The following is a 20,800-nucleotide window of genomic DNA, read 5'->3' as shown; positions in this document are numbered from 1 at the left end:
AACTAGCTCACAATCTGTAATAAAACCAACATCATATTTGTGAGCAGCCCACAATGAATCAGGCAGCTTTTCAAGATCTGCATCCGCAGAAGAAGCCGTAGCTAAAAACAGATGTGAATGTGAAATCAGTTGCACTGTACGATTACAGGAAACAACAGTGGGACAATGTCTTTTAAAAGCCTTTTGAGAAGGAGACACAAACACATATGGGACATCTGTCTCCCTCCAATCCGTGGCAAGGAGACAACATCTAACAAAAAACCCCACATCCTTCCATTCCATATTTTCAGACTTGGCCAATGATACATGCGGCACCGAACCAGAAACTTGAAAAAAATGCAGCTGTTCAGAGGTCAAAGTCACAGATAAAGCTGCTGTGTGATCATTCCAGTACATGTCAGAGAGGTGCACTCTCTCATTTGTAACTTTGTACCAACTGTCCTCATAATCAAAATCAGGTCCTTCAGTTACATGTGAAGTACAATGCAGATCATCTGCACTCATTATCTCACTATCAGGTGTCACAGCATTTACTGCCAATGTGACAAAATGTTGAAGTACAGGACCAACTGGAAGCTTCCACTGATATGCATATAAAGGTTGCTCTGGGGCCCAATGTACTGCAGTATAGTCATAGTCAAAGTCCTTTTGAGTGTGAACTGTCAGTCCATCAGGGTTTGAAATAATAGCAATATTTAATCTGCACATCAAATCTCTACCCATCAAATTTAAGGGACACAAAGGAGACACCAAAAAAGAATGTTTTAACTGCACTCCCTGTGGAGTGCAACACTTTAGAGGAACAGAAAAACTTTCCCTAACTGTTTCACCTGAAGCAGAGACAGAATGAACATATCGACCACTCAGTTTTGGCTGCTCTTTGATACATTTAGCTGATAAAACAGAGTGTGTCGCTCCTGAATCTACAACAAAAGAAATTTCTTCATCCATCACCATCATAGAAAACATAGGCATTCTTTTAAAAGCAGGGTTCTGTGTATGGAGATACGTGCCTGGTAAAACTACGGAGGCACCTTCTAAGTGTAATATGGCCTCTGTAAGCAACCTATGTGAATCAGTATCATCATGCAACTGTGTGTGTGTTTGTGAAACCTCACGCTCCTTAAGAGACCCCTCCTCAATGCAAGTGGCAGCCAGATCCAGGGTCCCGTCCTCCTCCCGTCAGTTACCGATGTCCGGCTGCTGCAGTTTCTCTGGACATTCATTCCTCCAGTGTCCCAACTTTCCACATTTATGGCAAGCATCGGAGCGGGACCACTGTCCCCTTCCCCGACCTCTGCCCCGGCGTCACCGGCCTCGTCCTCGAGGAAAAGAACCACGTTGATTTGTACTGCAGTACAGGGTCAAGGCAGCGTTATGCAAATCAGTCTCTCTTTTGTCCGCTTTTTTCTTCTTCCTGTCGTTGATAACATCATCGCTGTGTAAAGCATGTCTTTTCAGCTCCTCAAAACGCACCCCATGTCTCCAACCAACATAAAGAGTCTTAGTTTGTGCTGCGATCTCAGGGAGAAGTCCTTCCATAATATATCCACACAGCATCTTTTCCCAGGGGCCCAAAACAGTAAAGTCAGCAGGGCGCTCCATACCTGAATGTTTATTGAACGCTTCTTCCATCCGGTAAAGAAAATCAGCGACAGTCTCATCAGGACGTTGTTTAACTTGTTGTAGCACTGCACAATCACTCCTCTGTGGAAAGTTTGTGATCAAGTCAGTGCACAAATGTTCTATGGCATTATACCATGGCCCATTACGATGATTTAAATCACCATTTTCACCTCCAGTTGTCTCTCCAAGGCGCACTGCAGGATCTGGCAATCTCAGACCAACTAAATCTCCAGGTTTGATTTTTGCTGCAAGGAGCTGGCGAATTTCTGTGCCGGTAGGTCTCATTTCATGGCATAAAGCTTTAAATTCCGTAGCAAACTTTCTTCTGTCTCCTACGGGATCCGGAAGTAACGCGGCACTGGCTTGGATGTCTGCTGCAGTCCACGGTCGAAACACCAACTGAGGCTCATTTGTTCCGGCTACTTCCAACATAGGGCATTGATACTCTTCTTCCTCTTTTTTATCTTGTCCTCGTTGTCTTCCACTTCGTAGCCATGTAAACTCAGGAAAGCTAACAGGAGAGGAGAGGAAAGGTATTTTGTGGTCCTTTGATGAACCCGGTCGCTGCTCATCTGTAGGCTGGTGCATAATCACACCTTCCACTCCGCTGGGGCCGCTGTGCTGAGTGAGATCAGCCTGCACTGCAGGTGGATGTGTGGGTTGATTCACGGGCTGATACTGAAGCGGACTGGCGAGTTGTCCTGGCTGACTTGCGGGCAGATTTGCTGGTTGGCCCGCTGCTGGTTGGCCCGCTGCTGGAGGAGGACGGGAGTCTAGATCGAGGTCTGCCATCTGGAGGGCCCGCAACTCCGTCTGTAAAGATGGATATAGACAGGAGGGTGAAGCATCACTAGGTCTATATGGAGGTGGAAACGTGGGGTAATCAACGGCACGACCAGCATTGTCATACCTGTTTCCCACGTCCCCGGACAAATCTTTTCCCCCTGCCATCTGTTTCAATTCGGATTTTCTTTCCCTACGTATAGCCTCCGTAATCCGTGTCCCCTCCTGCGGTCTCCTCTGGCACGTTAGATCCTGTTCGTGACGCTAAAATTGTTGTGAAATTTCTTATCAAAGTGGAGAGAAGTTGACTCACAAGAAGAGAAAATCCGGACTTTGTCTTAATAAGTTTTATTCAAAGGCATTCAGCGTTTGAATGACTCTGTCACCGAGCAAGTCAGTTAAACAGAGCAACGAACAGAAATCACAAACAGTATTTATACTAAAAATGAGGGTGTTATCTCAACTTCAAGGAGTTTTAGAAATATGGCCCCTAGACCCTCCCCGGGTCAGAGTTAACAAAGTTATTTATGAGGCCACCCATCTACCTTCCCTTGAAATATACACTTCAGGAAGGGTTAACCATAAAACTCTCCAGCATTTGAATTTAGAGTCCATCTGCTCTAAAAAACAGAACACTAATCAAACACAGAGGTCAGAGGTGAGAGGTAGATGGAAGGTCACCTGTGAGTGATACAACACAGAAACAAATGAGAGAGGTGAAGGGAATATCAGAGCACTTTAAAAGAATTTTCCATTACAGCAGCTACTCAAACTAAAAAGCTACAGTGGTAATTTAAAAATTAAAGGCTGTTTCAAAATAAAGGTGGAATAATACAATTTGTGTGCAGAACTAGGACTAATCTGCATTTTTTGCATTTTCAACCATCTAATTAGAGGATCTGATTTTACTTGTTAATTTAGGCTTGTCATTTATCATATCTCTAGAATAAATGTTGTTAAAAAGAAGAAAAAAGCCCAAAATTCCCAAACTATTACTCATTTTGTTTTAATGACTTTGAAAAAGAAGTCTCCAAAGGGATCTGAAATGGTTGACTTGAAGATTCTCCTTATGATGATAAAATAATGAGCTTCATTCCTGATTGTTCAGTAGATGCATAATAGTTTAAATAGTGATGTTTATCTAAGTCAGTGTGTCCTGGTATTCTAAGGCATTACCTAAAAAGGGACTAAGGTCTTGTTACTATTCATATTCAATGTTCTGCTTCCAAACTCTACATATGCTACAAATGTTGCTGTAGTTCATATTATACGTTTTTTTTTTCTCTTTGAAGAAACCTGTATAATATGAGCTACAACAACATTTAATTTCCCCTTTGGGATTAATGAAGTATCTTTTAATTGAATTGAATTTGATTTCAATAATTTCTGTTTGGTTGCTTTGGTACAGATCTGTTCAGAGGAGCCAGCTCCAGTCTCTTCACCCTCTCCAGACATCTGTCCTCCAGATATTCATATTTCAGGTAAAACTAATCTCATATTTGTTTTCAGTTTTGCGCTGGTATGCTATGGTAAAACTGCACCATCCATCTAATCAGGTCATTACCCATCTCCATGCAAACCTCTGTGAAACCCTCACATCAACCATTGCAAAACACTACCAGTACTGTTTATGAAGCATCCTCAGTGTCTGCTGACCTTCTCTCATTCTTTTAATTTTACTTTCAGTTTGTTTGTTTGTTTTTTTTTTTTATCATACTTTCACTTCCAGTTATTGCTTGTCAGCATTGAGAATTAATGTCCAGGTGAAGGACTAAAAATGACACAAGGATTTTAAATCTCTATAGCTTTGGTCAAGTTAAAGTTTAGAAATTCTGTTTTTTTTTTATATGAATGCTGTTCAACACTAACAGACTCTGAAAACACAATCATTTATTTACCTCATTACTTGAATTTGTCTTAAGAACTAACTACAATAGCAGAATAAAGGTGTTTTGTGTTAAAATAATTTGAAATTGTTCCACTTACATAACATAGTTTAACAAAGAAGCTGTGCCACCTATTACCTTTCAGACTGCCAAATCAGAGATGATGTCTCCTGTAATTTGTTTTTAAGCCTCAGCAAGCAAACTCTTATTAGATAAACTGTCTGATCTGAGAATGAAAAACAGGGAACATTTGCTCCCAGACAGAGATTTGGGATTAGGTTGAATGGGAAGCGTGGGGTTTATTGAAAATAAAACGCAGTAGGGACCTTTAAGTACTCAGCGAGGTGAAAAATACTTCAATGCATAATAACATAATAATATGATAAAACATTGTTCTTAGAAGAACTGTATTGGAGGCTTAATAAGGAAGAAACAAGATGCAAAATCTGTATGTATATGTTTTGCATAATTATTGTGATAGACTAGATCATTTAATATGCTGTCAAGACGTTAGATTCCTCAGGAACTACAGTTAATTAGATACAGCAGCATAATTAGGACATAATTACCTCTAGCGAGAATGCAAGGGGTAAATAGTCATTACTACATGATTGCATTTTGAGTATAGTTCAATCAAGCAGTATGTAAACAAACAAACAAAATGTACTGGATCGGACTTGAAAGGGTAGGTTCCAGTGAGGGATTTCTGTTCATCTGCTTGTGCAGTAATCAGATTATGTTTCATATACAATATTCAATGGGATTTATGGTATACTGCCCTAAAAACATATAACAGAACCTATGCAGAATAAGTAGTTTTGTGCACAAACACATCTGAACAACAGCATACACAAATGCCATTAAAGTTTTCTTTTTGACCCTCATACATGTAGAAATGCCAGCAATGAAAGCACAGATGTTTTTAACTTACCTGTACAGAGGTGGTTTTTAAGCTGATATTTGGAAAAATCAAAAAAGGAAAAAATTCAAAACAACATAGCTTCAACCATTGACAGCTTCGAAAGTGGCTTGAATAAAAAATAAATACTTTTCATGTCATACCATACCATTTAATTAATGACGCCCTTAAGTAGCAACTTTTTTTTTGAATTTTGTTTAATTTTAAATAAGTAGCAAAACCTTAAAATGTGAAATATTCTTCCAAAAACAATCAAACAGATGCTAAATGCCACTGACTAAAAATGGAGAAGGGTGATGTTGTGATTATGATTATATTATTTAATATTTATAATTCAATATTTTATTAAATAATAATTTGGTCTGTTAAGTGTTGTCCTGTGAATACCAGCCCAATAAGGCAGTGGTATTAGGAGGAAAAGGGTGAAACGTCTTCTTACATTACTGAACAGCAAAATTCATTCATGTACACACATGGAATAAATTCACACAATTTCTTAAAATACAACAATTTATTAACAACAATAAGTCAACTCAAAGTCAAACATATTTCAATCAACAAACTATTTACTATACTAGAACAATCCAAGTAAACTACCAAGAAAAATGAAAAATTAAGGACTGCCGACTATAAACATGGGCTGCATGGTGGTGCAGTTGGTAGCACTGTTGCCTTGCAGCAAGAAGGTCCTGGGTTTGACTCCTGGCCTGGGGTCTTTCTGTGTGGAGTTTACATGTTCTCCCCGTGCATGCGTGGGTTCTTTCTGGGTACTCCGGTTTCCTCCCACAGTCAAAAAACATGACTGTTTGGTTAATTGGTCTCTAAATTGTCCTTAGGTCTGAATGAGTGTGTGCATGGTTGTTTGTGTGTAGCCCTGCGATGGACTGGTGACCTGTCCAGGGTGTAACCATACCCATAGACTGCTGGAGATAGGCACCAGCTTCCCCGCAACCCACTATGGAAGAACCGGTATAGAAAATGACTGACTGACTGTTTACTATATACAATATGAACAAGTGGTTAAAAACCATGACCAATAAAAGGATGCAACATTACCATTCATTGTTATTTATGTTTGAGAACCAAAAATTATCTATGTTCTTGATTATAGAATTTGAAAATGAAGTTAAGTTAGTCTTGGAACTAAGTTAAGCAATAATTGGTATACCTTCAATCAACCATTCACAATACAAGATCAGATAAAACTTTATTTTAATAAAATAATATTTGCTGAATAAAACCAACTTTTTGGATGGCTAATTCTCAATGGTGTTTAATGAGCTGCTTTTTTAGTAAAATAATATTTATAGAAATATTATTAAAGAAATATTAAATCATATTTAAGGAAATATTATTATCAGAATCAGATCAGTCCAAGTATGCATGGTGTTGTTGGTGTTCTGGAACTCTGACTGTCAAGTGTTCATCAGAGACACAGACTGGGGGAAGAAACTGTCTCTGTGGCAGCTGGTTTTAGCAGACAGTGCTCTGTAGGTCCGACCTGAAGGTAAAAGCCTTTACAGTTTGTGTACAGGGTGTGTGGGATCAGCAGAGATTTTAGCTTCTCTTTTCCTGACCCTAGCCTTGTATAGGTCCTGGATAGAGGGAAGCCCTGATGATTCTCTCTGCAGCCCTTATTGTTTGTTGCAGTCTGGACCTGTCCTGTTTTGTAAATAAGCCAAACCACACTGAGATGGACAAAGACAGGACAGACTGAATTATGGCAGTGTAAAAGATTACCAGCAGTTCCTGTGGAAGGTTGTATTTCTTGAATTGCCTCAGGACGTACAGTGTCTGGTGGACCTTCATCTGAACATTGTCTATTTGTGAGAACCATCTCCACAGTCTTGAGTGAGTTAAGTTCCAGGTGGTTCTGACCACACCAGTGTACCAGCTGATCCACCTCCAGTCTGTATACAGACTCATCACTGTCCTGGATCAATAACAGTGGTGTCTTCAAACTTCAGGAGTTTCACAGACGGTTCTGCTGAGGTGCAGTCATTTGTGTAGAGGGAAAAGAGGAGTGGGGGGAGAACACACGCCTGGAGTGCACCAGTGCTGATGGTTCTTTGCTCCCCAGCCTCACCTGCTGCTGCCGGTCCTTCAGGAAGCTGGTGAGCCACTGACGGGTGGAGGCCGGACTTTGAGCTGGATGAGCTTCTGATGGAGGATGCCTGGGCTGATAGTGTTGAAGGCAGAGCTAAAGTCCACAAACAGGATCCTGGCGTACACCCCTGGGTGGTCGAGGTGTTTCAGGATGAAGTGTAGTCCCAAGTTGACTACATCATCTGCCAACCTGTTTGTCAAGTAGACAAACTGCAGGTGGTCCAGCAGGGGGCCTGTGATGTCCTTCGGGTGCTTTAACACCAGTCGCTCAAAGGATTTCATGACCACAGATGACAGGGCTGTAGTCATTTAATCCTGTGAGGGTGGGTTTCTTTGGTTCTAGGATGATGGTGGAGCGTTTGAAGCAGGAGGGAACCTCACACAGCTCCAGTGACTCGTTGAAGATCTCAGTAAAGATGGGGGCCAGTTGGTCAGCGCAGACTCTCAGGCATGATGGGGAGACATTATCGGGTCCTGAAGGCTTCTTTGTTTTCAGGCGCTGAAAGAGCCTATTCACATCTTCCCCTGACAGCCTTGGTGCAGGCAGTGGGTCTGAAGGTAGGGGGGAGCATGGTGTATGGCAAAGATTTATCTAAATGGGATGTGGAGGAGTTGGGTTGAGGTGTGAACTGCTGCTTTTCTTACCTGCAGTAGATGCCATTCAACTGATTTGGTAGGCGAGGATTCTGCTCAATGATAAACATTAACTTAGTCATTTTGGGAGTGTGAATTTAGCTCAGAATCTCGTAACCGGAAACTCAGAACAAACAAAATCAGTTTTTACACTGGTGAAAATAAAGTTTGAACTGTTTCAATAAAAGTGCACAACACTAATATTAGGTTATACAGCAAAACAGGAAGTGTTCACATTTTAAAATGCACCAGAAATCCCCCTAAAATATTCTTCAGGAATAAAACATGAATGTATCTTTGGTACACTGGTGTTACAACTACACAACCCAATGATGTTTCTACACTATACAAAAAGCTTAAACCCAACAGAAATTTATTTGGAAGCTTTACCATACTTTCACATCATTTGAATCATGGCAGGAGACAAGGTTTCCGATTTCCGATTTGTGTGACACCTACCTTCCATTCTGGGTGTGAGCACAGTTAATTATTTGCCATTACAGTGTGTATATTAACAACTGTAAAGCTATTTTAAAGTTACTAACTTTACTTTGATGGTCCTTGACCTTTAGGATAAAAGAGACAGACTAATCACCTTTCTGAGGTGGAGCTGGGGTGGCTTGCTGTCATGCGTTCTTGGTATTCAGTCAAAGGGTCCCACTTCTGACACCAGTTGTTAATGCAGTTTCGTAGAGCAAGGAAATGAATGTATATTTGCATTGCACCAGCCACACACAAGGCAATCCAAAGTGCTTTACTAGAAATCAGAGAAAGACATTAAAATCACAGATAACTTCTAACTTTGTTTAAAAAGACAGCTTGATATTTTAATTTAAGCACACAGTTGTTTATCATTGTAGAGCAACTAAAGTTTGCTCTACAGTGGCCTTTGTGATCACACTTTTTTTCATCAGTGGAGAGTGGAAGCAGAGGGTCATATTACAGATTGCCAAGCACCTCTGGTTTTGTTCAGATGCAACATTTTATATTTTAACAGGCATGCATGACTTGGTATACAGCACAGATTTACAGAGGAGCTAATTGGTAACAATGAACAATGCAGAAAAACAAGATTATGTTTCAAGTTTAAGAATACTGTCTTACAGGGGTTGGACAATGAAACTGAAACACCTGGTTTTAGACCACAATAATTTATTAGTAGGGTGTAGGGGCTTCTTTTGTGGCCAATACAGCTTCAATTCATCTTGGGAATGACATATACAAGTCCTGCACATTGGTCAGTTGTTGTTGCGTGCAACATGCTCACTCGCGCACTCTATCCCCGGCTACCTTAATAATTCTACACACAACATTTCTTTTTCTCATTCACAAAACGCTAAAATCAGGGACATTTCCAGGGGCAGCTTTAGCCGTGGACAGGTCGTCTAAATCGGGGACATCTGGTCACCCTACACTACAAGACACTTGCTTTTAACTAAAACGCAGTCATATTCAAAGTAATGCCAATTTGGACTCTGGCGCTTTATCCCAAGTTTTGCTGACATGACGCTAGGTGTGGACAGACTGCACTGATGACTTGAATGATGTACCTGCCATCTGCTGGCGGAATACGGCACAGCAAGAGAAAAAAAACAACAATCGGAAACTAGACTTCACACTAATGCATGAGATGTACAGGGGTTGGACAATGAAACTGAAACACCTGGTTTTAGACCACAATAATTTATTAGTATGGTGTAGGGCCTCCTTTTGAGGCCAATACAGCATCAATTCGTCTTGGGAATGACATATACAAGTCCTGCACAGTGGTCAGAGGGATTTGAAGCCATTCTTCTTGCAGGATAGTGGCCAGGTCACTACGTGATACTGGTGGAGGAAAACATTTCCTGACTCGCTCCTCCAAAACACCCCAAAGTGGCTCAATAATATTTAGATCTGGTGACTGTGCAGGCCATGGGAAATGTTCAACTTCACTTTCATGTTCATCAAACCAATCTTTCACCAGTCTTGCTGTGTGTATTGGTGCATTGTCATCCTGATACACGGCACTGCCTTCAGGATACAATGTTTGAACCATTGGATGCACATTGTCCTCAAGAATGGTTCGGTAGTCCGTGGCAGTGACGCGCCCATCTAGCACAAGTATTGGGCCAAGGGAATGCCATGATGTTATCATGAATCACTAAGGTAGTTGAAGTAGAACAAACCAGAGGATGAAAACAGACTCAAAACACAGGATGTAGATGGTAAGTGAAGTTTTATTCCTAGTGTAGGCTTGCCTAGGATAATAAGTTGGTGTTGTCCAGAAACCAGGGGAGGAGGACGGAATCCAGGAATCCGAGGTGAGAGTGCTGATGGTGATTATATTTACAGTCCAGTCCTTAGGTGAGTATTTACCAGGTGCAGGCAGGCAGATAGGCAGGTCGACAGGCAGGTAGGCAGACAGGCAGTCCACATAACTGAGGTTATGTTCCAGCAAAGACCTGTTCCAGCAGCTGCCTTAAGAAGCCCTGTGAGCTCATCAGGAGATGAGCTGCAGCTGCTGATAACGAGCTGCCAGAACCAACCAGGAGGAGAGCTGAGATCCTACAGATATGGCAGCCCAAACCATCACTGATCCACCCCCATGCTTCACTCTGGCGTGCAGCAGTCTGGGTGGTACGCTTCTTCAGAATCAGAATCAGAAAAGCTTTATTGCCAAGTACGTTTTTGGACATACAAGGAATTTGTTTTGGCATAGTCGGTGCAATACAATACAAATTAAACAGTATAAACATATCTACAATATAATATAAATATATGTGCACAGTTTTAAGTGAGTGAGAGTAAATATAGAGCAGTATAAGATGCAAGAGCAATACAACAGTGCAGGTGATCATTGTGCAAGTATGGCAGTGCAAGTAAAGCAGGAGTCCATGCTGAACGTTAAAGTAACGCATAGAGTTACAGGTTACAGGTGTCCTGTCAGCAAAAACAGGGGGGGTGTGGGGGAAAGGGAGAGTGTCAGGGTGGTTTCCGGGCTTTGTTAACCAGGCTGGTGGCAGATGGGAAGACTGCAGCCAATCACCTTCTCAGCAGACCGAATGACACGCTGCAGCCTGCCCTTATCCTTGGCTGTAGCAGCGGCGTACCAGATGGTGATGGAGGAGGTGAGGATGGACTCAATGATGGCGGTGTAGAAGTGCACCATCATAGTCTTTGCCAGGTTGACTTTCTTCAGCTGCCGCAGGAAGAACATCCTCTGCTGGGCTTTCTTGATGAGGGAGCTGATGTTTGGCTCCTACTTGAGATCCTGGGAGATGATGGTTCCCAGGAAGCGGAAAGATTCCACAGTGTCAATTGTGGAGTCACAGAGGGTGATGGGGGCAGGTGGGGCTGGGTTCTGCCTGAAGTCCACAACCATCTCCACTGTCTTTAGAGCGTTGAGCTCAAGGTTGTTCTGGCTGTACCAGTCCAACAGATGGTCCACCTCCCATCTGTACGCAGACTCGTCACCATCAGAGATGAGTCCGATCAGGGTGGTGTCGTCCGCAAACTTCAGAAGCTTGACAGACTGGTGACTGGAGGTGCAGCTGTTGGTGTACAGGGAGAAGAGCAGAGGAGAGAGAACACAGCCTTGGGGGGAACCGGTGCTGATGGTCAGGGAGTCAGAGACGTGCTTCCCCAGCCTCACGCGCTGCTTCCTGTCAGACAGGAAGTCAGTGATCCACCTGCAGGTGGAGTCGGGCACACTCAGCTGGGAGAGCTTCTCCTGTAGCAGAACTGGGACGATGGTGTTGAAGGCAGAGCTGAAATCCACAAACAGGATCCTGGCATAGGTTCCTGTGGAGTCCAGGTGCCGGAGAATGAAGTGAAGGGCTAGGTTGACTGCATCATGTACAGACCTGTTGGCTCTGTAGGCAAACTGCAGGGGGTCCAGGAGGGGGTCGGTGATGTCTTTTAGGTGTGAGAGCACAAGGCTCTCAAAGGACTTCATCACCACAGAGGTCAGGGCGACAGGTCTGAAGTCATTAAGCCCTGTGGTCCTTGGCTTCTTGGGAACAGGGACGATGGTGGAGGACTTGAAGCAGGCTGGCACATGACATGTCTCCAGTGAGGTGTTAAAAATGTCTGTGAAGACTGGAGACAGCTGATCAGCGCAGTGCTTCAGGCTGGCTGGTGAGACAGAATCCGGACCAGCATCTTTCCGGGGGTTCTGTCTCCTGAAGAGTTTGTTGACGTCCCTCTCCTGGATGGAAAGAGCCGTCCTCGGCGTGGGTAGGGGGCTGGTGGGGGGGAACTTCATGGTGGGGGTTGGAGGTGCCAAGGCCCCTCTTGAGGTTGGGGAAGTGGGGTTGGTGGATTGTGGCTGCAGCTGTTGGGGGGCGTCGTGGGGGATGGTTGCAGGACTGTCCCTTTGTCTTTCAAAGCGGCAGTAGAACTCGTTCAGGTCGTTGGCGAGGCGTCAGTCATTGATGGAGTGGGGGGCTTTCGGCTTGTGGTTGGTGATTTGCTTGAGCCCTTTCCAGACAGACGCAGAGTCGTTGGCTGAGATCTGGTTTTGGAGCTTCTCAGAGTACAGTCGTTTGGCCTCTTTCACTGCCTTGCCAAACTTGTACTTTGCCTCTCTGTATATGTCTTTGTCCGCACTCCTGAAGGCCTCTTCCATATCCAGTCTTAAACTTCTGAGTTTAGCTGTGAACCAGGGTTTGTCGTTGTTGTAACTCACCCTGGTGCATGACGGTACACAGCTGTCCTCACAGAAGCTGATGTAGGAAGTCACAGCCTCTGTGTACTCGTCCAGACTGTTGGTAGTAGTCCTGAACACATCCCAGTCTGTACAGCCTAAACACGCCTGGAGATTCTCCACAGCCTCACTGCTCCACTTCCTTGTCGTCCTCACAACAGGTTTGCAGAGCTTTAGTTTCTGCCTGTATGCAGGAATGAGGTGGACCATGATGTGGTCGGATTGGCCCAGTGCAGCACGTGGGACGGCGTGATAAGCGTCTCTGATGGTGGTGTAACAGTGATCCAGAATGTTGTCCTCTCTGGTCGGACATTTTATAAACTGTCTATATTTGGGGAGTTCGTGGGTGAGATTACCTTTGTTAAAGTCGCCAACGACGATTACTAAGGAGTCCGGGTTGGTCCGCTCCACACTCAGTATCTGGTCGGCGAGCATGCGCTGTGCGACCTGCACGTTAGCTTGCGGCGGGATGTAAACACCGACCAGGATGAACGAAGCGAACTCACAGGGGGAATAGAAAGGCTTACAGTTTATGATGAAGGATTACAGGTCTGGAGAACAGTGCTGCTGAATCACTGTCACGCCGTTGCACCAACCACTGTTGAGGTAAAAACAGATTCCTCCACCTTTCGCTTTGCCGGAGAGTTCCGTGTCTCTGTCCGCTCTGTAGAGCTGGAATCCTGCCAGCTGCAGCGCAGAGTCCGGTATTAATCCACACAGCCAGGTCTCCGTGAAGCACAAAACTGCCAATGAATAAAAGTCCCTGTTTTTCCCCAACAGCAGTTGTAGTTCCTCAATTTTGTTGGGAAGTGAGCGCACGTTAGAGAGAAATATTCCAGGTAACGGTGTTCGTAGTCCACGCTGGCGAAGACGTACCAGCACCCCAGCCCATTTCCCTCTCTTCCGGCGTTTCACCGCGTGAACAAAGGTGAGCGCACCTTTGACCAGAATGTCCAAAAATTCCAGAGCAGTAGGTAGAAAAGTGGGAAATATTTCCTCTGGTGTAGTAGCCCTGATGTTCATGAGTTCTTCTCTGGTGAGAGAGCTCCGGGTACTATCACAGAAGACCGTTTTAAAGCAAAAAACAAAACAAAACAATGCGCACCAACACGCCAAGGCGACCATTTGGGGCTTCTCCACACCGTAACTCTCCCGCATGTGGAGAAAACAGTAAAGGTGGACTCATCAGAGAACAATACATGTTTCACATTGTCCACAGCCCAAGATTTGCACTCCTTGCACCATGTTTTCCTGATAACAGTAAAGCATGATAAATATTCTAATATTTTGCAGTCATTTAGTCAGTTTTTCCATTTTTCAATAGCACCTATTTCTATGTGAACGGAGCAAATTAACTATGACAAACTAAGCAGAGACTCATATTCTGTTTAAAGGATGCAATCTATAATCAAAAATTCAAATCCAAACTTTGTTTAAAAAGTGCCTTAACATACAACAAGGCAACGAAAGTGCTGCACACAGCTGATTAGAAAATATAAGAGAATAAAATCATATTAATAAAAGCAGTAAACAATAAAAACAATAAAATAAACCAATAATGACAGAAAACAGTGCAAGGACTCGTCTGCTGATCATGATCTCGAGTTAAAAGCCAAAATGAAAAGATTAGTTTTTAAAAGAGATTTTCAGCAGGTAAACTGTTACAAAGCTGTTCTGACATTAGATCTCAGCTGTTTCAAATGGAAATTACTAGTGAAACAGATCTATCATAAACTACAGATCATATACTAAATTCAACTTGGAACTCCAACAGGACCCGCCTGCAAACGTTGTTTAGCTCAGCTGTAACTAAGGAACATGTTAGAGAGGTTAGCATTCACTCTCAGACTCTTTGCAAAATATAACTATAAGATCCTTTGAAGAGAAAACCTAAACGTAAATTATTTAAACATTTCTTTATCGAGTCAGATTGGATCCGCTGATTGTGGTGCATCGGCAGGAAGGTTCAATTTTTGGCCTATTTGACAGTGGAGGGAGGTCTTGGGGTGTGGTTGTTGTTTATATGTTCTAAATTTTATTTTCAATATAGATCATACGCAAAGGGCATATCCTATAGTGAAATTTGCCACAGACCAGAAGTTTTAGTGTGAAGGGTGGCCCATAGCGCCTGGCTGGAAGACATCCAACAGCTTGTTTGAATCCTATTGACTGGGATTACCCAAGGTAATATCCTGGGTGCTCCACTCCCCTATTGGTTGGGCCAGTTGCTAGCTGAGACAGATGTCATCAGGTGATCACACATGGATACTGCAGAATTTTCCTCCCCTTTGTAGTAGTTTATGTTTTCTGAATTATTACTCACAGTGGCAAACACTGATGCAATCATTGTGATATATACATATAAATGGCTAAGTGTAGCAATGGAAACATTTACTGTAATGCCTAATATTTTGGCCTTGTAGAAGCCTTCAGGTGAAATTTGGTTATCCAGGCACAGTCCTGTGCAACGTGACATTGTATGATTAATGCTGTTGGGTATAACAAGATGGCCCTTTTTATTTACTGCTGTTGAGGTAAGAAATTAGAATTTAATCTTGATACTTAATCTAACATGGAACGATGGTGGTGAGGTTTAATTTTTTGGGTTTTTCTTCTTGTTAAAGGGGGGTTATCCTCTCCACTCTCTGTACATGCATCCTCACTATGAGGGATTGCTGCAAAGTTAACAACTCGATGCAATCGGCTGGGTTCTGTGGCAACATACTCGTTCATAAGAAGGGATTGCTACAAGTTAGCGACTGTAGCAACCTGCTGGGTTTCCATTGATAGAAAATGTTTTACCAAATGGCAATATAAACTGAATTTGACTGTTTTGTATGATAACTAGAATCATTTTCGAATGGATGCAATTAGCTTAGAATTATTCTGTTGAGTTGGATTGGGAGGAGTTCGGTGAGGCCATGGACAAGGACTACCGGTTGGCCTCGAAGCAATTCTGGCAAACCGTCCGGTGCCTCAGGAGGGGGAAGCAGTGCTTCGCCAACAGTGTTTACATTGGGGGTGGGAGGCTGCTGACCTCGACTGGGGACATTATTGGGCGGTGGAAGGAGTACTTCGAGGATCTCCTCAATCCTGCCATCATGCATTCCCTGTTGGAAATCGAGGTTGGGGACTCGGGGTTAGATTCTTTCATGACCCAGGTTGAAGTCACCGAGGTGGTTAAAAAGCTCCGTGGTGGCAAGGCTTCGGGGGTGGATGAGACCCGCCCTGAGTACCTCAAGTCTCTGGATGTTGTGGGGCTGTCATGGTTGACACGCCTTTTCAACATCGCGTGGTGGTCGGGGACAGTGCCTCTGGACTTGCAGACTGGGGTGGTGGTCCCCCTTCATAAGAAGGGTAACCGGAGAGTGTGTTCCAACTACAGGGGATCACACTCCTCAGCCTCCCTGGTAAGGCCTACACCAGGTTATTGGAGAGGAGAGTCCGCCCGATAGTCTAACCTCGGCTTCAGGAGGAGCAGTGTGGTTTTCGTCCCGGCCGTGGAACACTGGACCAGCTCTATACCCTCTACAGGGTGCTCGAGGTCTCAAGGGAGTTTGCCCAACCGGTCCACATGTGTTTTGTGGAACTGGAGAAAGCATTCAACTGTGTCCTTCGTGATGCCCTGTGGGGGGTGCTCCAGGAGTATGGAATCGGGGGCCCTTTATTAGGGGCCATCCGGTCTCTGTACTAGCGGAGCAGGAGTTTGGTCCGCATTGCCGGCACTAAGTCGGACCTGTTCCCGGTGTATGTTGGACTCCGGCAGGGCTGCCCTTTGTCACCGGTCCTGTTCATAACTTTTATGGACAGGATTTCTAGGCGTAGCCAAGGGCCGGAAGGGGTCTAGTTTGGGGACCAGAGGATTTCATCTCTACATTTTGCAGCTGACGTGGTCCTGCTGGCCCCCTCTAGCCAAGACCTACAGCATGTGCTGGGGCGGTTCGCAGCCAAGTGTGAAGCAGCTGGGATGAAGGTCAGGAAAAGGGTGGCTTGTCCTCTTCAGGTTGGAGGGGAGTTCCTGCCTCAAGTGGAGGAGTTTAAGTATCTCGGTCTCTTGTTCACGAGTGAGGGAAGAATGGAGTGGGAGATTGACAGACAGATCGGTGCGGCTGCCGCAGTAATGGGGGCGCTGTGCCGGTCCGTTGTGGTGAAGAAAGAGCTGAGCCGAAAAGCGAAGCTCTCGATTTACCGGTTGGTCTATGCTCCTACCCTCACCTATGGCCATGAACTTTGGGTCATGACCGGAAGAACGAGATCCCAAATACAAGTGGCTGAAATGAGCTTCCTCCGTAGGGTGGCCGAGCACTCCCTTAGAGATAGGGTGAGGAGCTCGGCCATCCGGGAGGGGCTCGGAGTAGAGCCGCTGCTCCTCCACATCGAGAGGTGCCAGTTGAGGTGGCTCGGGCATCAATACAGGATGCCTCCTGGACGCCTTCCTTGGGTGGTGTTCCAGGCATGTCCCACCGGGAGGAGGCCCGGGACACGCCCCAGGACTATGGAGGGACTATGTCTTTCGGCTGGCCTGGGAACGAATTGGGCTCCCCCAGAGGAGCTGGAGGAGGTGTCTAGGGAGAGGGATGTCTGGATGTCTCTGCTGGGTCTGCTGCCCCTGCGACCCGGTCCCGGAAAAAGCGTAAGACGACGAGTACGAGTTAGATTGAGGTGCTTTTTTGTGAAGTGCCTTTAAACAACATGCATTGTGAATTGGGGCTATATAAATGAACTGAATTGAACTGAATTAAGCTTCTTAGTCCTGGCAGTAGCACTGGCTGTAGTACTGTTACTAAGAGTGACAGCAAAGGTTTGCATTTTTTGTCTCTGGTTGTGCCTCGAAAGATTTTATGCCTTTGAATTAAATATATTCGTTAACTAGAATTGTTTCACATAGAGAGCCTTTGAAAATTTATGTTTTTTCTATTTTTTTTTACATTGAACATGTGTTCATTTACAGTTTAACAAACCCTAAATATCACTATATTTTGTTGAGATAATGGGTCTTAAGATGGAGGACAATTTCTTTGGACAGGGGGTGAAGTTTAAGGTTGGCAATACAGACAGCTCCGTACTCAGACAAAAACACACACGCACGCACACACACACACACGGGCACGGTTTGTTATTACCTTGTGTGCAGCTGTACAAATCTAGGACAAAGTCATCAAATTAATATTAGGCATTGGCCTTTTGCCCTCCACACTCATGTTGTTTTCATGTCTCTCATCTGTATAATCATCCACCTTTCTTCCACTCCCCTCCTTTTAATCATCTGCTTTTCACCCTCCTCCCACACACACAGACACAAGCAAATCTCTAGTCCCACAGCCAGCTACTTCCACTCATATCCAACAAGAATGAGTCCATCCACTCTGATTTTGCAAATAATCCAATGATATTTTTCCTTTCATTTTACAGAGTATCCCATGTCCTCACATACACTTTCCGTTTTTTGTTTAAAAGAGAATACCCTTTGTATTTTTTGTACTGAAATTTAATGTTCTCCTAATAACTGTTTTTTCATTAACTAAGTTCAAGTATACAGATTTTTTTTGTCTTTTTCTTTATATAGGTTCTACCAGCCAAAGGTCTCCAACAGAGACAAAACCAAGAATAACACTTGACCCATACATACGGCTCAAATCAGACAAGTTAGATTTGGTGAGTGTGACTTGGTGGATGATTAGGAAATGTACTATAGTGAAACACTGATAAAATCACTAAAGAGAAAGACAGATCCTTGCAAAAGTATTTATACACCTTTTTAACATTTTGTCAGATTACAATCACAAACTTCTATGTATGTTTTTGGGAGTTTGTGTAATATACCAACACTAAGTGATCATTGGGAAAGTGCAAGGGTACAGCCTGGACTGATCGCCAGTCCGTTACAGGGCAACACATACACACATAGGAGAGACCAATTTACCCAACGGTCAAGGTTTTGGACAGTGGTAGTACACACACATGTACAATAACATGCAAACTCCAAGCAGAAAGACTCCTGACTGAAATTCAAACCCAAAACCTTTTGTTTCAAGGAAACTGTGCTAACCACTGTACTTCGTCTCTTGCCCAATCACTGCTGGAGATGGGGACCATCCCCTGTGCAACTTTCTCTTGTGACATTGTTTTAGAACTTAACCTTGCTTTAAATTTCTCCACAACATTCTCCCTGACCTATCTGCTGTGTTTCTTGGTCTTTATAATGCTGTATGTTCTCTGATGTTCTCTAACAAACCTCTGAGGTCAGAAACAGAACAGCTGCAGTTAGACTCAGATTCAATTATCTACTGGTAGGCTCTAGGTGCCAAATGTGTGACTTCTAAAAGTTCTTCTAAAAATTAGTTACACTGTATTTCATTTAGGGGTATTGAAGGGACACTGAATACAAATGCACATGCTGGTCTATTAAATAAAATTTCATAAAAACGATTTTTTTATATAATTAGACAAAATGTGAAAAGATTTTAGGGGTATTAATACTTTTACAGACAACATATGTTATAACAAAGACACAAATACAAGGATGTAACAGAGTTTATGTAAGACTTAAGGTATGTTTCCTTGTTGGAGAAAGTTGGTGGTGTAAAGACTTCAATGGCTCTTAGAAGGGTAAAACATTAAGGCGATAATACTGAAATAACTACACAATGTACACAAAACAAAGAGGCCGACAGGAAACTCAATGTCCTTAATGCAGATGGTCTCTATGATAGTTAAGTGACACAACGTAAATGGTTTTAAAATACATACTTCGAAAGATGCAGCCACTGAATTAAAACATGTCTTTGTTGTTAAATCTGTGCAAAAACAAAGTTGTTTTTTCTAAGAGCATGAAAGGCTGCTATGCAGAAGTACATTGCATTTCTTGATTGCATATAGTAATCATCTTACCAAGCCTGTAGATCTTTTTCGGCACTAGTGGCCTTTATTTTTTATTTTTTGTTCGTTTTGAAAGTAGGCAGACAGGAAGCGGGGTGAAGTGAGAGAGTACACTTTAAGCACAGGTCACCAGGGTCAGGACAGGAACCAGGGATAGCTGCATCAAGGACTGACGCCTCCATATATGGGTCGCACACTACCGCTACGCCACGTGTCAAAACCATTTGATATATATGTTTGATATGAATAATTAAAATGTAATCTTTAATGCAGGACTGAATGCAAATTAAATACTTTCCACTTCAGACAAAAGTCAAATTTAAGACTGTTATGAGATCTTTTGAGTTATATTCATGTCAAATAAGCAGCCCTCCCTGAGCAAACCAGTCAAAAGTCCTGACTAAGAATTTATCTCATTGCATTTTAACTTATTTGGACAGTTGTAGCACTTTTGAGTCCCTCCACACCCAGAGTTGTCTTTATCTCATAATTAACATCTTGTGCACAGGCTCACTCTCTCTCATTGGTTCTTTGGTTCTGCTCATTTATATGTTCTTTTTATGCTATGAGCAGCACATTCTCTCTCCACTGTGTCCACCTCCTCTGCCCTGCCCTTCAGCAACCCAACTATCTGCTGATGAGTTCTGTTCTCTGCAACTGTCTGTGTCTGCCCTTTGTATATTTTGTTACCAGTATTTAACTTTGAATTTAATTTTTCCCAAATGCTGCCCAGCTGTAGGTTGTCCCTAATCTACCAATTCATTAGTGGGATTATAAAGAGAAGAGAGAGATTAAACAACAAATACAGAAATAATTCTCTCTTGGTCTACTAGGTGGTTTGCAAAAGTAATAGACACAGATGAATTATAGATTGCTGTAGCTGAACGATACTGCAGTAGGTTAGGTATGTTGGGATTCCTTGTTTCTACTATTGATTTATAAAGTTATAAAAAATGCAACTGAAGTGGTTTTATCAAAAAAAGCTTATCATAAACTTTAAGATGGAAAGAAGGAAGCTGAATGAGACAATGATTGAGCTGTTCTGCCACATTGACACAAATGTATGGAAGAGTTAAGGTGAGAGTTTCAAACCTAAGAACAATGTAAAAACTGTCAAAGGTAGTGGTGGTACCGTCATGCTGAGGCTCTGTTTCACTGCCTGGTGTCCCAGTGCATTACACTGAATGGGTGGAATGAAGAAAAGGGCGATGGTGGTGTTGGTGGAAGGGGTTCGTCCTGTAATCGGTGGGTTGCAAGTTTGAATCCCCACTCCTTCGGGCT

General features: G+C 43.3%; 1 protein-coding gene across 2 annotated transcripts in view; it reads left to right on the top strand.

Annotated features, from left to right (window-relative positions):
• The window catches only part of si:dkeyp-72e1.9 (syntaxin-binding protein 4), a 178,464-nt gene that overhangs the window by 90,986 nt on the left and 66,678 nt on the right, over positions 1 to 20,800 (top strand). For both annotated transcript variants that reach the window (XM_047358074.1, XM_047358073.1), the window contains exons 11-12: positions 3,818 to 3,890; positions 18,207 to 18,295. In XM_047358074.1, coding sequence (XP_047214030.1) covers positions 3,818 to 3,890; positions 18,207 to 18,295 — 162 coding nt within the window. The remainder of the gene's footprint in view (positions 1 to 3,817; positions 3,891 to 18,206; positions 18,296 to 20,800) is intronic.

This window comes from Girardinichthys multiradiatus, chromosome Y (genome assembly GCF_021462225.1).
Source record: "Girardinichthys multiradiatus isolate DD_20200921_A chromosome Y, DD_fGirMul_XY1, whole genome shotgun sequence".
NCBI lineage: Eukaryota > Metazoa > Chordata > Actinopteri > Cyprinodontiformes > Goodeidae > Girardinichthys > Girardinichthys multiradiatus.
Note: the sequence above shows the minus strand (reverse complement) of the source record. Positions and strands in the feature narration are given on the sequence as shown.